Consider the following 26,106-nt stretch of genomic DNA (forward strand, 5'->3'; position numbering starts at 1 on the left):
CCAGTCTCAAGCACATGAGGGTCAAGGCAACCACGCTGCCACATGGCCCCAGTGCAAATAAAACCGAGCAGCATGAGCAGAGGGCAAGTTGCTGGATCGACAAGTACAGAACATTTCTAACTACAATAGATATATTAAGTAACAGCTTTTTGCTCAAGTATCCACGCATGTGACTCTCACTCAGCAGCTTGGTAGTGTAGGAGATGGAAGCTAGAAATTCAGCTGAAAGATCAGAGAGTTAACTCACCGCATCTGTTCTCAGTGCTTCCATCAGCACATTGTTTGGTTAGCGCATACACACAGACCACGTAGCCACTCTCCAACCCCTCACCACAGGGACCTCACTGAAATAAGCTATGAAGACAGTCCGAGACTGAGCTGAACAGCTTCCAATATACTGTACAGCACTTGTTGACAGCATTAGTTGTTATGCCTCAATCTGTAATCCACTTCAGTAGCATGTGCCAAAATCTACTCTTGCTATCAAAAGAAACAAAACTATCTAGGCATTAAGCAAATTCTACATCTAAGCAAATGTTAAACACAAATACAGCATTTCAAATAACCAGACTAGATCACTTCGCTTCAGTCAGAAAAGCAAGACAGGCATGTCTGGACTGAAAACAGAGAGGTTCTCAGACAATTTGTGAAATATTAAGTGTGTTACTCTGTCAACAAATAACACTACAGTCATAGATATCTTGCTGTACAAGGTCTGATAAACAGAACCAGCGAGGCTGTTCCAGAACTAGTGAGATTTATGGGAATATTAAAGGCCCAGGTAGAGAAGTAACACACCAGTTGGGGCAGGACCCACACCCAACGCCAGACCTTTTCTCCCATCAGAATGCAGACCTCTGTAGAAGCAGCTCTACTTGAGGGATTACTCATTTAATGGCTACCAGGTCAGAATAGACCATCTTGGAGACTATTTCATGAACCAGAGTTTCTACCACAAAGAAGGTCAGCTAATTTGTCAATCTCTCCACAGCCATGAAATGTTTCAGATTTACAACCAATCACTCCCACACGCGGATTGCTTTGGACAAATTATTTACCTCCCCATTCATTTAACACTGACCTACTCAGCTGTTCCTCAGAACATCTCCATTTTCCACACAGAATCACATGGAAGGATCTTCATATTTGAGACAGGTTGTTTTGTTTCTACAAAAACTCATGTGAAATTTAATAACTGTTGATCAAATGACTGGCAGGCAATAAGAGTGAATACATTTCCAACATAATTTTTCTCACTTTGTTCATTGTTAAAAACAAACTCACATTTACTTCTATAAAAAATGGCTGATGCACCAATGCAACCCTTGTAAGCAGTACCACATATGTAAGTGTTTGTTTGCATGCAATGACATCTATTCATTGCCAGTTGTGGGTGACCTGTAACCTTAACAACAAACAGCTTTGCATTTGAAACGTGTCTTTATGGAAATCTTTCACACTCTGGAACTTCTAGACCACTGTAAAAATTACACAGACTGGGACAGCCAGATCTGAACTTCTGACACTGATCTGCAGGTGTCTAGGGAGAACAAATCACAATTAGACTGTTTCCTGATGAGGGATGATTCAGGCATCTTCATGCCAATAGGTAACAATACCTACAGACTTTGCCATCAACACACAGCTCATAAAATTTTGTGGGCTGCTTAATCAGAAAGACCCACAGTGAGTAAAGTATTTGAGTCTTTAAACAATACAGAAGTTCTACCTGGCTTTGCACTACATAAAAATTTGTTCAAAATAGAGTTATTGCATTATCACCTAGTATCTCTCGGGGAATATAAAAATACTGCTCATCAGGAATCTATCTTTGCAATAATAGCAGTATCTGCTACACCAAGAGACTGAAGCATTGCTCTGGCAATTAACTGTTACACAGAACAATCTCACAAAGTTTGCTATCAAGCTCCCTATTGGTTTGACAGAGGAATCTGTGATTGTTTCCCCAGTGAATTTTGATGGTACAGCTTAGTAATAAACTGTTCTGTCTAGAAAATAAGAGGGAGTAAAAGACAAGAGAAGAAGCTTATTGACATCCATCTGCTTATGAGATAAAACTTCTTTTATGCATCGTTGTTTTGATTTCTAATTGCCATGACTGCTAGAAAGAACTGCAGAGCACTGTAAAAATACTCAAACCCCTTGGAAAGTATCCAGTTTATGTGGTTAGCATGGTGTGATGATGTGGAAACAGAAGATAATGTGGCCCACAGATCTTTGGCAAGCTTTAATATATCATCTTTCATGGTAAAACTACTCTATTTTAAGCAGCTGATTGAAAGTACTAATAAGGCATTTGGGCTGATGCCTACTGATATGGGAAGGATTGCACCATTTCTAAAAGAATTTAAAAGACTCTTGACTCTTTAATAGCTCTTGAAAGCCCTCTGATTAAAGCTACCTACCTAGCATAGAGGTCATCTGCATATTGAGACCTGTCAGTACAAGGCTAAGAAAGAACTTTGGTGAACCACTCACTTTACTTCACTGATATCACTCCTTACTGTAGCCACAACTAAGAACAAATAAATGAAGTCTTGGTTTACCAGTCAACCTTGAGGGAACCATGAAAAAGTCGTAGCTGTGGCTTTGGTAGCTACAGCCAGATATCTGGTTTGACATCTTTAAAAAAAGAGAGGCATTTAAAGATCCTCCTCTCCTGAAAGAGCATCAAGGAGAAGAAAGATCCCAAGTAAGGTATATTCCAAGTTGAGCCATTGACCTGCACGCACAGTTCTTACACCAAGGCACAGCACTACACCCTTTAAAGTTAGCGGCTTCTTCCTCCCTTTTTTTTTTTTGTAGTGTTTTCAGTGCAGAGATACAAAGGTTCTTTCCTGTCTCATCTTTCCCAATGACACTAATTAATTTTCCCAGACTTTCTACTGCCAGACATTTCCCCCAAGTCACAAACTCTCAAGAACACAAATACCACTAGCCTCACGCTCTGCAGTGCCTGAAAGCTAACAAAAGTACTGCTATAGGTAGAGTCAAAGCCAGAAAAGCAGACTACTTTTTTGTTACATGTCAAAAATGGGGTACTGAGAACTGTGGTACCAATTAAAGCAGCTCAAAGTAAAAAGCATCTGCACATCGCATTGCTGAATGAAATTGGCTTAGATTAGGGCACATCACAAGTTAATGCACTGCAAACAAGTAGTAAGCATTCTTTTGCTGGTGATTCCAAATATACAATGACTGTGGTACTGATGTCTGTAACATCAAAGCACTGCAGACGCTCATGAGAGGATCAGGTTTTCTTTATCTTCGACAATGCAAGATGTGACTTGTAACTAATAGTTCTTTTCTTCCTTTGTCCTTGGGATAAAATTCATAACATTGAAGATCAATTGTCTCTCCTTAAAGCAAACAGAATAATTCATTACAAAAAAACCCTATCATGAATGGCTTCGATTAAAGCCATCAAATCACCAGTCACAGCACCTCTTCTACAGAATATCTTGAAGCTCCTGAGAAACCCTCTGATCCACCGAGCTGGAATGGACATGCTGGCTTTCTATGACTCTCTGAATCCTTTCATTTCTGTTCCCCTTTGAGGTACCTTAGCACACTAGGCTTCCTTCTCTTCTGCATGTGTTTCCCTAGAAACCCGCCTCTAAACTCTGAGTGCCCTAATAGAGAGATGGAGTCATGCTCAGTTAAGAGGAACAGTCTCTAAAATCTCACTGAAGGAACTGGCTATGCCTGATTGTTCATTATCTATTTCAAGTGGCTCCCAAATGTACTTGGCCACTGACAACATTCAGTATATCTTCCACAGAACACCTTAATCAAATTTAAGCTATTTTTCAAACAGAGAGGCAGTGAAGTTTTGCAGACATCTTGCTGCTTTCTTGGAGAACACCAGTGATGCAGAGATCTCTCCTAGACAGAGTATGTTAGAACAGCACACTGCCAGACAAGAAAGCTATTTCTTTCTAGTAGTTCATATAAAACTACATGAAGAAACAACACTCACTGTAGACACGCTGTTTACAGGAACAAATCTTCCTGATACAAGGTACAAGGAGTTCACTTCAACTCTTTGCCTGAGCATTGTAGGGCATACTGATAGTTTAAGATGCCCTTCATGCCCTTGTGAACAGCACAGTGACAAGATGACTCCACATACAATCCTTCATGTGTATTGTTGGGGAAAATTTGCCAGAACTCCCATGCAAAGGATGTCTGCCAATAACAACTCTTGACTTAGACAAACTGCACAGCTAATTCAGTAATAGCAAGACAATAACTTTACTTTTGAGAAGTCTAAACTTTGCATTGCTTCTAGGTATAAGAAAATAAACATTTTGGAAAAAAAAAAATCAAAGCAAACATCTTTCCACTTGAATTACTTCTCAGAATGCAAATAAGGAACTACACTGGTCACCTGAACACTGACATCAAAGTTATGACCAACTGGTTCCGAACAAAGTTTTGTAAAGTCCTTCTCTTCACATGTTTTAGCATTTTTTAGCATGAAAACCTTCTATCTGAAAACACAAATTAAATTTGTGGGACCCTTGCTGTAACTGAAAACATAATGTCTCGTTTTCTTTGATATCTTTTGCAGGATAAGCTATGTATAGTCATTTCCAAAGTCTTATTGATGGTTCAATTATAGTTCATGTTGTCATGCATTTGGCAGGACAATATCACTCATTCACTGCTATGTAGAGTTCATCCCTTCTCTGCTCCCAGGCCTTGAAAGAGATTGCTTACCAGTAAAAGCAGTAGCAAAGTAGAAGTTAAATGAAACTGAAGAGATAACAGGCAACAACAGAGGTAAAGGAAAAGAATGTATTGGCCAAGCAGTTTTGGTGACATTATTTAATCAGCAAAAAAGAAAAATCTGTGGCAAAACAATTTTCCACTGCTCCTCTTCAGGGTTCTGTTGTCTTGTTTGTTTGTTTCTGAAGTACAGACATTAAAATTGTCTTTTTTTTCAGGGATGTAGTCTTTCCCTGTGTTGTCTTTTAAAACAAAATCAGACCAAGTTCTCAATGTTGCTTTTTTTTTGCTCAAATATTTATTTGTATTTGCGATTTACAAGTCTGAGATAAGGATTATGCTAGAAATTCAGAGTTCTTCCCTAAAATAGTCATTCCAAAGACTTTTCTAAGTTACACAAATGATTTCTATTCTTCCCTGCCCTATCCTCCCCCCATCATCTCTTGAGAACCGCCTGAAGGCAAATATAATTGGAACCTTGCACTCGTTGCAGACATGTCATGAACAAGAACATAATCCAGGGTCATCAGCAGGCTAAAGCCAGCGCACTGCACTGCCATGCAAGGCGATCGGTGTTTGGATGATAAGCATGCCTACAGGGCAGCGCTGCAGCCAAGGCAAGCTTAACAGACCTGAGAGAGGGCAGCTCGTATTGTTCTCAAGCAAAAACTGTTCAGATCATCCACAAAACTGTTCCGATAGCTCTGAAAGCATTTGTACCTATTCCCCCACCCACAGTTAAGAGGACAAAACATAGGGTCCTAACGGCAGAGGGGGGAGGGGAAAGGAAGGTTGAAAGCAAGGATCTGCTTACAGCCAGAGAAGAATATCATTAACTATTAATAACAAAAAGGCTGCAATGCAGACAGCTTGAAATCTGGTACAGCTTAGTAAATCACAACTGCGTATGAGGCCACTGTACCACAGTATATCAGTAATGGCTTCACCGTGCAGAATCCTTACCTTGAAACCTCACTTCCAGTAAGAAATACATACATTTATATGAAGACCAAACAGCACATCTTTCCAGCAATACAAGACTTATTATGATGAGAGCTGTTTGAAAATTCAGAAAGATTTCTTCTAGTTAAACACCTATTTTAAAAGTAGGTCCTTCTGAAACAGGATGTTTTATGCCAAACAATTTACAGAGTATTCAATAAAGCATAAGTTCAGATCTTATTCAGTCTGCAGCAGCATGAGGGGTGGAGAGGAAATGCAAGTCATATATAACTGACAGTTTCTTCACCAGGAAGAAATGATGAATAAAGTTTCCTCTGGAAAGAGTGCTGTAAAAGCCAGGCTCTCATGCCAGGGCAGCAGTTCCAACTACTTTCCATCTCCCTTCAGAAAACTGGCAATTGGTAAGCCATTAATACTGTACTAATAAGCAAGATGTGATTGAGAATTTTGCTGGGTGCCAAACAGGGAGGGGTGTTTTGGCTTTTCTGTTTGGAGTTTTTTTGTTTTCAGGTCAGTACACTAGTGGCCTAGGTGGGGGTCATATCTAAAAGTCTATTTAGCTGATCCCACTTTCTTCCCATTCCCTGGACAGACATTTCAAAGCGTATTGATCTGCCTTTTCAGGTGCACTTTCCCATGGTGAAATAGAGAGTAGCTGCTGCCTAACAGGAGGACAAAGGGCTAAAGGAAAACAGGGGAAACTGTCTGTAGGGAGAAGTGCAGGATCACACTGATGCTATTGTCAGTATACACGATGGGCAATGCCAGGTGTGAGATGAGTAAAGGAGGATGAGAACACGGTGCTGAAGCAAAGTGGGGACGCTGTCTTTGGCAAGGTGACCTGCAGCTGTTCCTGTGCCACAGTGCCCCCGGCTCTCCTCACCACATCCTTGCTGCACTTGCTTCACAGAGCTGGAGTTGTATGGTTCTGTTCCCCTGCAGTCACCTTACTTACCAGCTCCACAAAAAGAAGCTTACAAGCCAATGTTTGCTGAATTTGCCGTGTCAGAAGTTGCAGGCTCCCTTCAAGGGGATCAAATATGATGTTTGGGTCTCATATTCAGGGACTGTCAAAATTTTTAAATATCCATTATGGAGAAGCACAGTTAAGCATCCAAACACAAGAAAGGTTATATTTAGAGTACAGGAGATCATTACAGAAAAAGACAAACAGGAAAAACGTTTTGCTGGGAGTGGATAAATGGTTTACTATCATGAACAGCACTGATCATGAGCTACACAGCTGACTGCAGCAGGGCAGCACTCCTGCAAGTAACGCAGTGATGAATTAATGAAACCTTGGGGAACATCAGAAACAGAAAAAAACCAGAATTATTTTATTGAACACATGTTTTGAGCCTGAAGATAAAGTGCTGCATCCATCTCCAACATCCACATTTTTAAACACATGCTAGAAATGGAGGAGGATGCAGAAGAGTGCCGAAAAGTTACTGAAAGCAGGCAAGAAAATCCATTTGGTGCCATATGCTCAGATTACTAACAAGGAGAGAGAAACGTGACTCTAACTTGCAAATATTACCAGGAAATATTCCACAGAAAAACACCAGACAGCAATAAGATACTATGGCAAAGTCACGACTGAGGCCTCCTTCCAAATTTTTTTTTTTCATTTTTAACTCTTTTTAAAACTCATCTTTATTGTCTGCCTAAAACCATGAGCGAGCTTTATTTCTTATCAGCATTAAAATTTCTACACAGTCAGTAGTCCTCAAGTTTTACATATACACACACAAGCACACACCGCTGACTGGTATGTGATTCTTCCCGTTGCTGTTTAAGAAGGCAGTGTATATCTGCATGATCCAAACAAGTCATCTGATGAGAAGACAAGTGATAATGCTGTCTGAGCCACCAGGATCTGAGACTTACCATAAACCATCTTTGCACGAAAAAACCCCAATGCTACATCAGACAGCTTTTCATTAGCAGAATGTTAATAAATTGATATCTTCAAGCAATTAGAAAGACTCTGGGCAACAGGATGTCTCACAGCAAACACGTATACTCAATTTTCACAAAGATGTTTTGCCCCAGTATGAGCTCCAGTTTGGAGAAGACCACCAAATGAACTGAGGAACAGAGCTTCTTTCTAATAGGCTGTAAACCCGTTTCCGTAGTTCTCAGCTGCACTAAGCCCAGCTGACACTGAAAACCAAGCCAAGCACTAGCAATGGTTATTGATGCTTTGCTCCTTTTAAAAAGCTCTGTACCTTTCGAAAAGGTTATTAATTTTAAAATTCAGCTACATCTCTCCTGTACTGAAAGTATGCCTCTGAACAGCACTGGAGGATTCCAAGATCTCCAGGCTTTTCCATCTATAAATGGCAAGGCTTCTGCTCAAGTACTAAAAGCGAGACTCACAACAACATTATAGAGACTTGGTAGCATGCAGCAAAGCAGTGAGAGAGGATCACAGGACTTGAAATTCACCCTGTTGTGCTTCTCAATAGGAAATATAATGCTATTTAAGAAAAAAAAATATTAATCACTAACAAAGAAAGATTTACTGCTCAGAACCTTCAAATAAAGCCTAAATGCCTTTTCTGGAAAATATGCTTGCACTAAATGTATTTTGAAAACCCAACAAGACAACCTACAGTAAAGCTTCACAGCCTCAACAGACCATTATTACTAGATCACCTAAATGGAATACTTGTATTGCTAACAGTGCTGAACGCTATGGCTCAGGATTTCACCTTACTATATACTGCACTGAAAAGTCAATGGACATTTCTAACATAAGAAAACCTAGACGTCCCTTTTTATTACTAGTTTCATCAATAAACCTGAACAGAATACACCAGCAAGTGCCATTTACACACGACCTGCAGCTGTCTTGCATCTGCAGTGCAGTAGTTCATTTCCCTAAGTAAACTCAGGGATTTTGGTACTTAACTGGCAACAGATTTATTAGCAATCCTGGAAGAAAGGTAGGCAAAGACCAGCTAAGAAAACATTAGAAAGGAGTTGGACAGAGTGATCTGTGAAGATAAATACGAGCAGCACCTGAGCATTCAAACCCACAAATTACTGCAATCTACAGTTTGTAAAAATTCTCAGTCAACACATGACAACTGGTTAAATTGTGAGCAGGACTGATGGCGAATAAACAGATTACTACTTAGCACAAAAGATCATAAATCAGTTTACGTTTTTGTTTTTGTTTGAGGGTTCTCTTTTGCACAAAATACTAAGCTGGCACCTATCCCAACGCTTAGCAGCTACATTAGCGCCAGACAATGACTTGCCAGCATATCTAATGCCACCACAGTAAACACATTCTGCAACACAGACATCAAAATCCTGGGATCCTGCACCTGCACTTTCCAGAACGTAACATTCCTCATCCAATGCACTACGCGCCTAACGGAAGCTACGCACTCACTGTAATCGTAGAGCTTGTTAAATAGACATTTACAAAGGGCAAAAATGTCCAACTGCCAGAGTGGGACATCACTCAGAAAATAATCAGCCCTGTGCTCTCTGCCTTGATCCACAAGAAAAATTACAAAGCTTATTACAAAAAAAAAAAAAAAGGGAGCCTGAGAACAAACTCAACTGAACACCAAAACCCACAAACTCAGTAGATACAAAGTGTCATAAATTCACTAATTTTACTCCACTCCGTTCACTGTTTCATGTTCTAAACAAACTACTTTATTTTTATTTGCCTGGAAGACAAACCTACTTTAGCACTTCTTTCATCGCCTCTTCCCAGCCCCTGGTCCCCATTGCTTGACAAAGATTTGGGTACCAAAAAACTTGTCCCATTTCTCCTACCCATACACCAAAAAACAATAACAGGTTCTCTACTTTTGAAACTTGGCTTTGCCTCCCTTTTACTACAGTCACACAATAACGTTCATCTTTCAAGAGCTCCTATTTTTTTTCTACATTTGCCAAATCTAGATGATCTCTGTTCTTTGCCCTTTTAATAGGCAGCCTACTACATACACAAAACTCCAAAAACAGAGAATACAAAAGCTGCCATCAATCCAGTTCATAAAGACACTGCCTTACAAAGGCAGATTCTCTCCCATCATAGCAGGATAAGGCAGAAAAATGTCACCAATTCCCTGAGAAGTAAACTGAAGAAAAGTAGAATTTGGGTTTAGTTACAGAGGTAGCTTTCACTCCTACTCATAGTTCAGCAAATCCACCTCTCAGGACCCAGATGCTGCATCAGAACCTACCCAGACAAAGTTTCTCTGACTATGCTCTTTGGCAGAACCCTGCCATAACAATACTTAGTACCCTTCATTATCTAGTGGGTTCACCTCATTCACTGACTTGAATAATTTAGAGGATCTTTTTAGGAACTTGTGTCCAAACTGATTTCCTGTTTAAGCATGGAGAAGAAAGACTGGAGAAATAAGTGTACAGAATATCTATTTTAACATCTTATGATACTTAAGGCTATCTTGATTTTTTCAGGCACAGTCATTTTCAGGACTCCAACAACTCAGTCTGAATCCTTGGATTATTACAACCCACTCTTATGAGTGGGAGTTGAAAAACGCAGGGGGGGAAAGAAAAAAAAATTCTTTCACATTTCCAGCTTTAGTGGTTCTGAATAACACCAGTCCTGTAAGCTTAATTAAAAACAAAGCAGAAGAAAAAAAAAAAAAAGCAAAGGGACTGGGGGGAAGAGGGGAGAGGGATGACAGAGTCACTGGCTTTACAGCACTCAAATTCTCTGCCAAGGCACAAAATCCTTTCTGTTCCTGCCTATTTTCCCCAGACACCTCCACCTCCTCTTCCCTGTTAAACTAAACCAATATGTTCACACAGCTAAGCGTTCCAATAACTTGGTCAATGTAAAATATTCATAGTAGCTTCAAATCTATCAAATTTTATAATTATTCCCTCACAATCCAAGAGGCATAAAACCTCAGAGGACTGCAAGCACACGGATGCTTTTGCCTCCCCTGCCAACTCTAAGGTTGTCCTCCTGTGGAAGAAACAAGAACTAAATCATGAGGGCATTTAATGATAGTGTGGTTCAGATCTCATCATGTTTTACTGCTTTCACAGGTTGGAGATGTTAAAACAAGAAGGTGTCACAAACCCTACTTAACACCTAAAATTTTGTTAGGCAAAACTGAATGAATACAAATCAGAACATATGGAGCATTTCTTCTGTCTTTCTTGATGCAGCCCACAGAAATGATTAGCTTGGCTTGTGACCAATTTGACATGTTGACAAATTAGTCAGTTCCTCACAGAAAAAGGATCTCAACTATTACCTGTTTAGGCAATCCAGGTTAATTTCATTATTACTTAACTCCTCTGTCACTCACAATTATTCAAACCTCTGCAATAAAGTGAAAACCAAGAGGTCTTTGCCACATTTATAACACAAACATAACTGACATCACAAGTGATACATGAAAAAGCCTGCTGGCAACTTAAGTTGCCACCAACCCTTGTCATCAAGATGTCAGTTCCAAAGCCTTTAGGACTAAAAAGCTATTGTTAGCATTAAAACTTTCCGAGATCAGTATTCATTTAAACTTTCACTAGAAATACTACACAGTCACGCTGGTTGCCCTTATCACTTAGTTCCCTAGACCACAAGTGGTCTGCACGCAGTTCAAAAGTCACTGGTGAGATCCATTTCAAAAATTATTTCCCGAGTTCACACCGCAGAAACAGAAGATGTGTGATGGAAATGAAGAATACATTCACTGTGCTGGTGGGAAAAGAAAAATCCAGAATGCACTTAAAATAGACACTGAATCAGACTACTCAGCACAATCCTATGGTTAGGGTCACAAAAACCATTTCAACTCACTCAGCAACACTAACTTGCACAGTTTGCACCCTCAAGCATAATACTGCTAAGATTAAGTGTCCGTGCCAATACTGTTTCTATCAACTCTTCCAAGGTCCTTACCCTCACACCTATATAGAAGTCTTACCCATGTTACTACCTCACTTATCACATCATTTTTTTCCTTTGAACTTCACAGAACTCTGCTCCACACACATCTTCTCACAATGCTGCTACGCAGTAATTGCTCTAATACTTGGCAATTGCGTCAGTATTCTCTACATCATTTTGCCTTCTTTCTTTATTGGTTTTGAAGTCTTCAAACTCTTCAGACTTGTCTACAAAATGCAAAGTCCTGCTTCTGATTCACACTTAATCAAAATCTGTCATTGACAGCTTAAAAAAAAAAAAGAGAAAAACCATTTCAGCCTGCAACCTTTGGGTGTTACCTCTGGCTATCCTTCATGTTTCACAGACATAACCAGGAAACACCAGTAGAACTACTTTGTTATACACCTCAAACTCTCTCACTCCTCCTCTGTCACAAGATTTCCCAAAGGTTAGGCTGCTATATACGAACACCACATCATTATAATCTCATTTCAGCTCCTTCTTCCACATTTCATGAACTCTGAGACAGATAACTTTAGCTCTGCGTTTGCACAGCGCCTACCACAGTGAGGTCTTGGTCAGAGTGTCCTACAAAGTAAACAGAGTTGCATGGACACAGAAAGGGTAATCTCAGCAATTCTAGCACTAAGATTTGGCAGAAGTTTATCATGCAATTCACAGACTGTTTACTCTGGAATATCTCAGTCTTACCTTCAGACAAACAAAATCGCTTACAAACAAACCCATTTTTGAAGTTAACCCCTCCTCAATCTTTCAGATCACCTTTGGCAAAAACACACCACTATTAAATCTGTGCTCCACTTATTAGTCAAAGGACTGAACCTGTGTAACTACCTACTGCTTACAGAAACAGCCTTGACGTCTTTTTTAACATGAGTGATCAACAGTTTCAGTAGGTTTGAGCTTCATGTTAAAAATGGAAGTTATTACTTACCTAAGAATATCTTATTGTCTGAGAGAAGGGAGGTTAATTGGAAGTCTTCCAACTGTGAGGACAGGACAAGATACTTATGAGAAGCCTGAAGTACTTTGACCACAGAAAGATGCAATAAAGAAACGTGATCCAAGGAGAAATTAAAATAAAGCTCATCAGTGGGGTAGATAGGGAACAGGACTAGGAAAACACCAGGTGGAGTGTTTTGCACAGAACGAGACAAGATTAAATGCAGCGTCAATAATTTTGACTCATGTATCCAGAAAGAACACAGCCTAATCTCCTATTTATACTTGCATGACAGCAAGACATCTCCTGCATAACAGTTCGAATTGCCAATTTTCTCACGCTGGCTACCTTGCTGGTTTGATATTCCTAACACTAAAAGGTAAGAAAAATCTCAGGATGCAGTAAGGTGCACGGGGATGTTATTTTACAGCACTCATTTTAAAGCACCTCCACAATGCCTTTTAGTTGGAATGGCCATACTGTTAACTGCTCTGTGAAAATGTTTAAAGATTTTGTTGTAATTTATTTTTATACATTACTAACTGTAGAAAAAAAAATTTGTTTTATCTTTTTTCCCAGGTGTGCACTTCCCATAAGGAACACATACTTTAATTTATAAACCACTGCAAGTTTGATCCAATGTCACAGTCTAACCACCCTTCAAACTGCCAACCCATCTGGCATAGCTCTGCTAAAGCAGGACTTTACTTTCTTGAAGATTGCTAGTAAAATCTTTCATTAGAGTATTTGAGCAAGCATTTTCCTTTTCAAACAATGTTAATGAAGTGTCAGGAAACAGTTCAAAGAACTATACAGAAGCAACCAATAGAGTAATAAGAAAAAACTTCAAAGCACAGCTTAACAGCATATGCCCCCAGTCCATCATTACCACTTACCATAACAGCCCTCACCGCTGCTACAAGTGCTGCACACCACAGAACCCACAACCCCAGCTCTCTCCTCCCAACCAACACCACCTCTGCTATGTTTTGTTGGTGAACTGCACGCTCCACAGCACAAATACTACAGCAGCAATTTTCAAGTTCTTTAGCAAAGTGGATATAGTCATTTCCTTACGAAATATCTCTAGCTTTTATCACCATAAAGGTCAATACTAGTAGACATTGTTTGAATAACACTACTTTTTACTAATTACTTTCTACTATTGCTTCCAGACACTTTTTTTTTCCAAGCATGTTTTCCAGTCAAGACTTCTGTATTAAGCTACTGACAAATTCAATAGGATCTGGAAGTTTATGTCCACGTACAAATTTCTTATGAGTGGTTTGCAAAACAAGTGCCTTGCAAATCCATACACTTCACTGACAGTGAGTCAGCTGCTTGCCTAATTGGCAAGCCTGAAGTTCCAAACCTAGTGCTGCCCCTGCCCAGCTGATAGGCCCGATGAAGAATGGTATGGGATGTGGGTGAGGCCAACAGTTATGCACTGAAGAAGGCACCTGATACTAATTAAAAGTAGCTTTCATGGCAACACTCACATATTTAAATTAGACATCATCACCTTCTAAGCTCCAAAGGAGAAAAAAAACCCCGATGCACATTCTCTCCACTGAAAGAAAAGGTTAATTCTGTAGCTTCACTGGTTCAGACAATAAGATCACACTGTAGAGAGAATGTGAATAGCCTGAGGGTGGATAAAGCTGCAGCCAGAGTTTGCAGTTTACTAGACATCTGATAAACTAATCCCCATCAAGGCTACCTGCCTGTTTGAGCTCTTGTAACTAACAGAATTCAACAGTGGCCTTAGTTAAAAATCAGCTGAAAGGGCAGCCAACCAAGCAGCACAAATTTAGAGACAACTTGAGTGCATTAGCAGAGACATGCTCAGAACCACTTTTATGTGTTCCACAGGCAGCCCAAAGCTACTGCAGTATCAGCAAACATTGCCCTCCAACACAATATCTATGAGGGAAGCACTTTGTAAGACCTAACTTTCCAGCCCCCAGAACTATTCTACTGGGTTGTTCTCCACAGTACTCAGATTGCCAGCCTGTATTCATCTATCCCATCTACCTTGCTATGAAGTAAGGCTGGAGCTCAGGCTCTCTGCCCCGTACACGCAGTCCCATGCAAGAGCAGCACATCTGCTACATTACAGGTGAGTCTGTAGAGCCCTATTAAGTCTGAAGAGCCCTATTAAGTTCTGCCATTACTTAGCTCTTTATTTTAGCAGAAAAGTAACATGGACAAACCTAACACTCGTATTCTGTTTATCACATTTGAAATCAGTCAGTGAGCAGCAATCAACTTTGCCATGTTACTGAAACGTGAGCCATGTTCAAAGCTATCTGAAAGCTATAAAAAAATAATCAAAATTATATAACAGAAAACCCATTTGATGTCAAATAAATTTTTAAAGGAAGAAATTGGTACATAGTAACAAAATGCTTAAAACATTTTCTATTTATACAAAGATACTGAAATTTCTATAAATGAGTCAAAATTTACTCTTCTCCTTTAAAAGGTCAAGCAGAAGGAAATGAATGCCCCCTTATGCAGAAAAGCTACTCATCAAACTAAGAACTGGTCAGAACACTGCCTAAAATATTCACATCATGTTCTGACCTATATACAAGTGTTAAAATATGACAGCATACAGAAGAAGCAGGTATATTTATAACAGCCCACCTGGATTAGTAGTGAGCGAGCTAGAAGTATTTCATTACTACCTACTTGCCTTTCTGGGGGCTTTTTAAAGCTTTACTCACTGCTTAACTGTTATTAAATAGATAACCACCAAGGTCTGAACAGCATCTGGGTCTACTAAACATAAACGGACTTGCAACAGATGATTTGGTTACCATAACTTAAAAAAAATAAATAAATAAACCAATACACTCCAATGGATAATTAAATCATCACAATTTAAAACTCGTATGAAATGTTACTTTCTTTCTTGAAAAAAAAAAAAATTAAACTCGACAGTGACAAATTAAATCTATTCAGAACAACCTGCAGAAAAGAAAGAACGTGAAGATAGCCATCTCATCTAGGTGTAGATAGCCATTTAAGATACGCAAACAAACAGCAAAGTCTTTAGAATAACCTGGTTCAAACAGACATTTATTTGGACAGGGCTGGTAGAGCCTGACAGACAGAGCAGATATCTCTGGTCTCCTGGGTTAAGAAATAGTAAAGGAAAATTGCCACATTTATGCGCTCACAGAGAGGAGCATGAAGTAGTACAGCAGAGCTAATAAAATCATGAGTGGCATGCAAATGGAAAAGAAGGGGTGACAATTGACTTGTAGTTCATAACATAAGAACCAAAGCATGTCTGAAACAACAGCAAGCCACCCCGAGTAGAACGTGCAGTTGTCACAGGGTGTTGAAAGGGATTCAAAAAGGTTTCCTACAAATTCATTTAGGAAAAATCCAGCAAGGGCCTCAAAACCCCTAGACCTCTGTTGGATAAAGTCCCTAAGCTCCAAATCACCAGAAAGAAATACTGAGGAAGTACAATTACATGCCATAATTTTAGTGGTACGATAGGTAAGTGTCCCAACAACAGCTCACAAGACCACAGTACCTCATTAACATTTGGTCTTCAACTACATCAGCTTCTGCATTTTTGACTGAAATGTTGGCACTGGATCACTGTTACCTCCTGATTATTTAAAGATCACCGTGGGTCTATAGGCCATGAGTCATTAGCCTTTCCCCTAAAAACTGCTCACACCATGCCTTGCTCACTCCTGTCTTTGATCACCACCAAGGCTGCAAAACTATGAAGTCTCAGAGCTTTGCTTTAGGAAGAATTAGGATGCAAGAAAAACTACAGATTAAGGACAAAGTCCAGTCTAAGAATTCACCACTGACTTCCTGTCACTGTTTCTCCAAGATTTTCTATATGAAGTGAACAGTTTAATTCACCTATTTCCTATGACTACCCCAACAAGTTTCTTTCTCTGTTTGGTATTAGCTTTTGGGTATTTTTGTTTATTTTTGAGAGGTAGTAAATTTACATCCTGTGTTTCAGAAAAGAAGAGAGGCCAAGAACAGCAAAAAAATAAGGAAATAAGCCAGAGTACTGTCTCAAAATGAACCATCTTTACCAACACTCCTCCAAAAATACAGCTTTCCCAACCCTCCTCGCCAGACATGCAGGACTAAAGAGATTTGATTCGAGCCACCTGGCAATGACTCAGCAAGTGCTCTCTCTTTCACAGTGATCATACTCCAGATTTTAAACAGTTATTTTATTAAAGATCCCCATTCCCTTAGCAAAAAAATAAACCCCTGGTGAGTCACTCCAACTAATAAGCCAGCAGTGCCTACATGAGTTGTCATACATAGCAGTAAGTTACTTGCAGCATAGCCTAACTGCAAGCATTCCAACATCCACATTAATCACAACGCTGATCAGAACACTCAGTAAGATCACCATATTCACGCAGAAATATTATACTCAATATTTCACTAAGGCATCAGAGGTGTATGCATCTTCATAGATGCTCAAGTTTCCCTCAAAGCATTTCATTTCACATCTACTCCTCCAAAACCTGCCTTTGCAAGTAAGTATAGCATCAACAGACATCAAATAATCGTGTTATGGGTTATTTCAAACATATATGTCCTTATTCAAGTGAAAGCATAAATTCTTCACAGAGAGTAAATTTCATGAATTCAGCACAAAATCCCAGCATTAACAACTGAACAGGTTAGGACACATTTACTAGTTACAGTGACTGCAACTTCCACAAGGATATTTAAGCTAGTTTTCAACTACTTCATTCCGGCCATGGTCCAGAGACATTCCTGCTGGAAGCTGAGCTAGCTTAAGCTGCTCCTACCCTCACAGCCATTTGCCACGGATCAATCTCATACAACCTTCTCAGCCTCAGCACAACTGCCTGAAGTGCCATAAGGTGAATGGATCAGGAAGCTGCTCAGGGTTAAAAAAATTAAGCCAGCACTGCCACCAAGAGAAATGTCTGTGGAACCACAGTCTCCAAAACTTCTAAAACTGTTGCCCTGGGATGTTCTTGAGCTAAAAGCCTTAACACTTACTTGGCGTCTTTTGTGCCCATGAAGCTCCGCATTAATTAGTTCAAACCCAGTTTCCATATGTACACAGAGACAACTTCTATGTGAGCAGATTAAGTTGCTCCATTCCGTTTAATTCTTAGAATTGGTAACAGCTGTTCAAAGTAAAATAATTTAAGCAATCAATGAAAATATTTTCAAGAAATTTACTAGAAAGCAAAACACAAGAAAACCCAGTTCCTTCTGGCTCCCTTACCTTCATTCCGTCTTACATGAGGGTAGTGGTACACGGGAATAACATCAACTAATGATAGTAACCTTCTGGATGAGTCGATAAAATGAAGCAATATAGCATTAGCTTAGCTTAGAATTCTCCACCAGCTTCAAAGAACAAAACAACTACCTTGTTGCCAACTTCAAGTAAACTTTTCAGATTATCAATTTCTTCCAGCAAAAGCAGAAGCAGCTTACTGAACCCTACTGAAAGGGAAGGCCAAGCCTGATTGCAGCAGAAACTCAAGACGACCAATGGAACTAACCATTTCTACAATGTAATGACAGTAGGAATAGAAGAAGGTTGAGCTTATTTTTGGCCAAATTTTCAAAGTATCACTTTTAAAATTCCCTGTTTGACATTAAAGAATGGTTCTGCTGTTCTCAAACAGGTTGAGACCTTGGCATGTGCACAGAATGAATGGCTTCCTGTAAAATGACTACTCATTCTTTAAGATGGCTATGTGCTCTTTTCTTGAGACACCTCCAAAGATTCACACGAAGTTCTGGAGTGAGAAAAATTTCATATAATGTGAATTTGGAATAATACATTATTCATACACATGGCATATAAAGGCAAAAGTGAATGGTTTTTTTTTAACTAGGAAAATGCCTGATAAACCTAAACCTCCTTTCCTAAAACCTCCTGAAAGAGGAGGTATATAATCAAACCTTCCTTTTTCCGTATTTCATTCACTGCTGCACACTTTGCAACAATGCAGCAAATTAATAAACTCGTTAATCCCTAGCTAAATTCTGTTTGCAATTTGACATTCAAATAAACCTTCCTCAAAATCCATCAGTGTAAGCACATTTACATGTTGATCTACATCATATTCAGGTTTGCATTAGTACAAAAGTACAGAGAAGGGAAAGGCAGAGTATAAACCATTGAAAACTTGCAGTCAGCTGCACAGGAACACTCCTGGTTTTGACCTTTTTGTCAAATTACTATGAAGGAGATACTCCTTCCTGTACACTAACTGAACTAACTCTGGAAGACAGATGAGGTGACATTCACAGGCACAGGATGATGAGCTCAATCTTATTAGTAAGAAAGGAAATAGGAAGTTTTCTTTACTGCTGAGCCAAGAAAAGATGGCCCAGCTGATAGGCACCAAAACATACAAGACTCCTTGGCTTCAATACTGACACGGAACAATAGAAACAACTGAAAATGATCTAAATCCCAGTTACATTTTGAGCTTCTCCCAATCCTTTCAAACCCAGTTCAAAACATACACAGAATGCATCCTACAACAACACCCTTTGTCTGGATCTAGAGGCAGCAGTGACATGTTTAGCTCTGGCATGTTTTTAGCATCATCTCCACTAGCTGAAGTAAATAACGTGACAGGCTGCTCACCAATAACTTGTTCTTCATCTTTAACCCGGATGCTGGTACAGAAACACAAAATACCATTAACACAAAATTCCATTAACCACCAACAAGCTATGCACAACTACTTCAAACGACATTTCTGCATCTTCCAGTTTATTTCAAGGTTAACAAGTGAAAGCTAGAGAGCATGTACTTCTAAAATAAGAAATTAAAAATTCTATTTCATTTTTAAACAGATTAGCTCAAACACCTTCAAAAAATTAATACGTACACTTTCTCCTTAAATACTAGCTTAGTGAAAGGGAAACAGAGGACAAAGCAAAACACTGAACTAAAAATCAATATACGGCAGAAAGCAAACATAACCTTCAGAAGTGTCATTTTGTGCCTCTATGACAAAGCCATACCGCATTCAGAAAGTCTGGGTATGCAGAAGGAGGAAGATTAAAACTAATTACAGGTCATAAAAAGACAGGGTAAGACCAGTTCCACGCAGACTGAAGGCAAATTTAACTTCATTCTTCAGTGAGAAACTCTCAGCACATGGAGTACTTCACTAAAACATCTTATTTTCAAATTAACATGAAAATAATTAGAAATAATCTCTGATATCTGTAATACAGTACTGATAAGTTTCCATTACATTCTGTGAACTTCCATTTTACTGTTAAGCAAAGGCAAATTCAGTTAAAACAGACACACAGTCCGATGCTGTTCTCTGCAAATGGTTTTACCAGACACAGTGAATTCTTAACAATTCTTTGCAAATTACCAAAAATGAGGTACTAAAAAAAAGCAATTTACCAAAACTACTCATGTATTATATTCCATGCTGTATCTTACTAATTTAATGTAAATAAAAATAAAAGAATAGCTTCATTCCATCATTAATATTTAGGCTTTTATGAAGAATATCTAACATGGGGATTTATTACCACAACATATTTCCTTATGCACAATTACTAAATGCTACATCTGCCTATCATAAGCCATGTAAGGCTACCGAAGTACTCAATTCTTGATATTGTATTCCGATCCACAGACTTCATTGGCAGCAAAATTCACACATCAATAAATATGCAATTACAAATCACCGCAACTTATAGCTATGCTTTTTATTAAGGGTCGCGCATTACATGTTTAAAAGCTTATTTCCAGTTTCTCTTTCATGCAGAGAAAATTACAGTTCAATATATAATTATATTCAATATAAAACTGCAGACCATGAAGAGTCACAGAACTCTGAAGCACTTCCAGTAAGCAAAATAATTTAAAAATTTTATTTATATTTTTTAAAAGTTATGCCTATAAATAATCATTTTTTAAAGCACAACATAGGAAAACACCTCTGCCATCACCATGTCAAATCTTGGCAGTAGTGATTAAATAGACATTTTGGAGCCTGTGGCCCGGAAAGCAGTTCTTATGAGACAGCAAAGACCGAGGAGATCATATGGCATGGAATCCACCTCCTCCCTCCTGGCCATTTCTTTATTTGCCCAGAGTTATCACTGCAATCAGAGCAGCACACAGGCTTCTCCAAGCAGTCAGCAGTAAGGAAAAATAAGAGTATCCAGCTTCCTCTAATAACACCCGCTGTTAATTAAGCGGATAAATAAGTTACAAATTCTCACAATGACAGTGACACACACACACGTGTCTATGAAACTTTTTTTGCTTATATTTTTGTTTTTAAGTAAACGTTCTTCATGCAACAGGGATGTTCAAGAATGAAAGATCAAGAGGCCTAACTACAAAGTTATGCCTCATACTATGACAACGATCAAGAGAACTCCTGGAATAAATTGCATACACTGTACCTGTATAGAAGGCACGTTTAAACATTCGTAACCATTACAAATGGTTAAGAGGCATGAAGAAAGAGGCATGGGTTCCAAAACCAGGCAATAGGGATCTGCACGCAATGGCAAGAGCATTCACCTTCCAGAACATGAACAGGACTTGCAACCAGCATCAGTTCTTCTTGCCATACTCCTTGCTAGTGGTAAATTAATAGAAAAGCTGCAGAAGGCAAAACTTCCATAAAATAGTGGGAGAAAAGGCACTTGGATACCACTTTCTTTCTTTATATTAAAAAAAAAAAAAAAAACATTTTAAGAGAAAAGAGACACTACCTATCAGCTGTGCCATCATCATGAAAAATATAAGGGAAGAGTCATTTAACATACTTTAATAGGGTAGTAGAAGAGACCTATCAGGAAGAACACACTGGATAACCAAGTTCTTGTCCTCATTTTCTTACCAGGACAATAATTTCAACTACTTAAAACATTCATTCATTTAGTTAGGAAAACACAATCATGAAACAAACTTAGCAGCATATGACATCTGGAGTCTTCATTTGCCCTCTCACCAGCAAAAAGCAGCTAAGTCCAGCCTTCGGGTCTGGAGCCCCTGACTTAATGAGTAGTTCTGTTTACAGCAGAACTAATGAAGCTCCGTTTCCTGCTGATTTGCTCCTACAAGCCCTGTGGCCACTTAACATTAATTATGTCAGTTGCCTCTAAGCTTGACCATGTCTCCCCAAGATCCTTCACCTCATAAAACTCTTCATTTGTCCTTGTATTCCCATGTCCAAATACTGACACTTGGTCTCAGGCTTTCGTCAATGCTCAGCTCTTTCGTGTGCCCTTAAACCTACCTTCACAGACCATCAGCTCCATCCCCCATCATCTACCTATCTCTGTAGGTGCTAAGCAAGAGGCAGCACTGTGCTGTAGTCAGTTTGAAGCTCAGTGCATTCTGGTTGGCCAGCTGGAGATCACTTTTTCGCTTCCAGGAGGAGCATGTAAAACACAGTGACCTCTTTGCCTTAATGTTTTTTTTGGGAGGAGGACTCTCGGGCCCCTCAGATGTCAGTTTTCACAGACTGGTGGAAGGTAATCTCTCAGACCTCTCCCTGCTCTTAAATTGGTTGAAACTGACTGAGGATTTCACATTTATTAAGGAAGAAAAGAAACAAAGGCAATGTAAACTATACATTCCTTCCAAAGCCAGGATTAAAAGGTAACTCACTTCAGGTTGTTTGCAAAGCATCTTGAAAATGCCCACTGCTGCCCTCCTCCCTCTCTGTGGCTGAGGGCATCTTCTGTACTTCTGCCAGGTCCTTCCCAAGGCCCAGGAATACCCAAAATTGACAAAAAAGTCAATTTCAACATTTTATGCTGCATCCCCTGGGTAGCAATGAAACTGTCAACAAGAATTACCATTTCACTCCACGGATGAGTAGCAGAAGGGTCTGGAGCTATTCATAGGGATGGCCACCTCAAAATGAAAGCTATGGAAGGATAAAAGCAGCACTCATTCCAGCTAGGATAGCACACGTGGAACCAGGGCTAACAGAAAAATGCCCTTGTCCATCACTGGGGGCAGGGGAAGAGGCTACTCTTATTAACAAATATCAGCTGACAAGAGGTGTGTGTTAATTACAAATGCAAAAGGAGAACCAAACCCACAGAAACCTTATCATTCCTTCCTCTGCCTGCTCCCTTTGTGATTCATACTTGTTTGCGCTTTGAGGACAGAGAATAGGTAACACAAAAACCAAATATTGCACTTAGAGGGGGCAATGCTGCTCCTGTAGTTAAGTACTAGTCAAGCACTCATTAGACCTAGATAGGATTTCCAAAACCTCTCAGGCTTCCAGCACCCAGAGATGCCTAGGAGTACATCTACATAGCATAATGCAGTGCTGGGGAGCTAGCTTGAAAATACCAGAAGGAATATGGCCATGTTAGCACTGCATCCAGGCTAAAGTGTGGGCTGGAGCACTCCACTGCCACGCAAAAGCATATCCTTAGTCATCCTGCCTCAGAAACCAGTCATAACATTACAGTTCTTTCTTAACTTAACCAAGAACTGTAACAGAAGAGTATCTGAAGAGAAAAACACTCGGATACCAAAGTCAGGAAAAGGAGCAAGTACTTTACAATATGTTATCTATTTGACATAACAGATACAACCCCTGAAACGCCTTGTTTTAACACCCCTTCTCTCTTGATGTCAGCTCTGCCCCTAGAGTTTACAAATTATGGCTCTGACTTATAAATGTTAGTAAATTTCTCCTTAAACACTACTCAGTATTTCCATAACTGTCTATGGATTGTAGAGAATACCACCACGCAAGAATAACACCCAAAATAGATTCTAAAAATAAAGCATTCTAGACAATTCTCATATATAACCCAAAGGTTGAAAACACAGGCCATTTCGTACAGAAGGGCATGAACAGCATTGCTACTTGATTTATAGCTGCAGAATGAGGGGAAAAAAGCCACAACATAGCAAAAGAAAGTAGCATTTTAAGTGCCATGTACATTCTGTTTCTAAAACAAAGCTTAAAGCCCAGGACGTATGAAACCAAGAATTCTTAATTTTGTGAATCACACTTCTCACACCAAGCAATCGATAATCTCTAAAACCAGGCAATTGTTTGCTTGATGAGCCTGTAGGAATGGCAACATTCCACCCCAACAGCATTCAGCTGTGAACGCTTTCCCCTTACCAGCAGCAATACAGGCTGCCCAGCACAGTTTGGCGATTCCTTTTTCCAGCCTACACAATGTCCATTGACATAGTTGTGATATTTTTAAATGTGCTTTCAGAAGCACCAAATAACATAAAAAAACGGAAGGAGACAACCACAGCACGAACGCAACTCTCGTTAGACCGCAGAATTCACAAATAAAATCAGGACCAAGTCCAGGCAGCACAAGAAAACTCCATTTTACAGATTATGTATTCAGAACGCTAACCCAAGGAAATCCTGGTTGGGTTCCCCCCCAGCGAGAGTGTGCCTGAGCACAACAGAACACATCCTAGCTCCTTCGCTTAACCTCCACGCACATTCCTACACCCCTTAGGAAAACAGTGACAGCGGACATAAAAGGAAGGGAAACAATGACATTCTTTTAATAACAACGTTCACTACCGCGTCTAGCACACTAAAGCCAGCCAGTCAGCAATACACAGAATCACAGAATCGCTAGGCTGGAAAAGACCATTGAGATCACCGAGTCCAACTGTCCCTGTCCACAACTAAGTCATATCCCTGAGCACTTCATGCAGTCGTCTTTTAAATACCTCCAGGGATGGTGACTCCACCACCTCCCCAGGCAGCTGTTCCAGGGCCCGATAACCCTTTTGGTAAAGAAATTTTTCCTGATGTCCAACCTGAACGTTCCCTGGCACAGCTTGAGGCCGTTCCCTCTCATCCTATGGCCTGTCACTTGGGAGATGAGACCAACACCCACCTTGCTACAACCTCCTTTCAGGTAGTTGTAGACAGCGCGGAGGTTTCTGCTCAGCCTCCTTTTCTCCAGGCTACACAACCCCAGTTCCCTCAGACGCTCCTCACAAGACCCGTTCTCCAGCCCCTTCAATGACGACAGTCATAGAAACACAGAACGGTTCGGGTTGGAAAGGACCTTGGCGATCATCCAGTTCCAGCCCCCCTGCCACGGGCAGGGACACCTCCCCCTGGATCAGGCTGCTTAAGGCTCCATGCAACCTGGCCCTGAGCACCTCCAGGGAGGGGACATCCCCAACTTCCCCGGGCAACCTGTGCCAGCGCCTCACCACCCTCGTCGGGGAGGATTCCTTCCTAATGGCTAATCTACACCATCCCCCTTCCGATTTAAAGCCGTTCCCCCTCATGCTATCACTCCGTACCCTGGTAAAAAGTCCCTCCCCAGCTCCCCCGCAGCCCCTTTCAGCGCCGGCAGCGGCTCCAAGGTCTCCCCGGAGCCTCCTCTCCTCTAGCCTGAACGACGCCGACTCTCCGCCCGCAGAGCCGCTCGCACCTCCCCGCATCCCCCCCCGGCACCGACGCGTCCCCGAGCCCCGGGGCCGGGCGCTCGCCCCCCTCCCGCGGCCCCTGCGAACGGCCGCGGGGCGAGGAGCCGCAGCCGCCCCCCCCCCCCGCCCCAGCCGGGCCCGCAGGCCCCGCCGCAGCCCCGTTCTCTTACCGCCAGGTCGCGGCTGCGGGAGTCGCGCTGGGACACGGCGCGGATGACCCCCGCCCGCCAGCGCCCGCTGTCCGGCCGCGCCTCGCACAGGAACCGCTTCCCCACCAGCTCCGGCCGCGCCTCCCCCGCCATGGCCGCCGCGCGGGCTCCGCCGCCGCCGCCGCCGCGCGCGCCGCTCGCTACGGGCGGCCCATGGCGCGCGGCTCCCTCCGCCGCCGGGCGCGCGCCCCTCGGCCGGGGCCGCCTGACACAAACACCGAGGGGCGGGGGGGAGGGGGGGCGGGAGGTGGAGAGGGGAGGGGCCGGCGGCGCGCGCTCCCTCCCCTCCCCGCCGCGCTGCGGCCCCGGCCGCTCCGCCCACGCGGCGCACTGCCATGGAGACCGGCCGCGCCGCGTCTCCCTCCGCCGGGGGGGGGGGGGCGGGATAGGGAGCGAGCGGTCGCCGCGCGGCAAAGAGTCCGGCAGCGGCGGCCCCGGGACCCCGCGAGGAGGGGGCGGGAAGGAAGGGGAGGGGGGTCCCTGCATCCCCGCATCCAGCCCTGCGGGGAACGCGGGGCGTGCAGCGTGGCCTCAGGGAGCTGGGACGCCCCCGCGCTTCGACCCAGGGCTTGGGCTGTAACCCCCCATTCAGCCATTGCGGCAGCAGCTGCCGTCGCTTTATTGGTTTTTTTTCATGAATCGTCGAATGGTTTGGGCTGCAAGGGGCCTCAAAGCCCCTCCCGTTCCACCCCCCTGGAGAACAAGTCTTAGGAGGAGCAGCTGGGAGAGATGGGGGTGTTTAGCCTGGAGAAGAGGAGCTGAGGGGAGACCTCATTGCTCTCTACAACTACCTGAAAGGAGGTTGTGGAGAGGAGGGAGCTGGGCTCTTCTCCCGAGTGACAGAAGACAGGACGAGAGGGAATGGCCTCAAGCT

At 41.6% G+C, this 26,106-nt stretch overlaps 1 protein-coding gene across 3 annotated transcripts in view; it reads right to left on the minus strand.

Annotated features, from left to right (window-relative positions):
- The window catches only part of JMJD1C (jumonji domain containing 1C), a 157,389-nt gene extending 131,988 nt beyond the window's left edge, over window positions 1-25,401 (minus strand). The window contains exon 1 of one of the 3 annotated variants that reach the window (XM_069864050.1): window positions 25,194-25,401. In XM_069864050.1, the coding sequence (XP_069720151.1) occupies window positions 25,194-25,325 (132 nt within the window). In that variant the 5' untranslated portion in view covers window positions 25,326-25,401. The remainder of the gene's footprint in view (window positions 1-25,193) is intronic. The other 2 variants (XM_069864048.1, XM_069864052.1) reach the window with 2 other exon arrangements.
- Window positions 25,402-26,106: the final 705 nt, after the last annotated feature.

The sequence above is a fragment of the Phaenicophaeus curvirostris genome, chromosome 9 (assembly GCF_032191515.1).
Source record: "Phaenicophaeus curvirostris isolate KB17595 chromosome 9, BPBGC_Pcur_1.0, whole genome shotgun sequence".
Taxonomy (NCBI): Eukaryota; Metazoa; Chordata; class Aves; order Cuculiformes; family Cuculidae; genus Phaenicophaeus; species Phaenicophaeus curvirostris.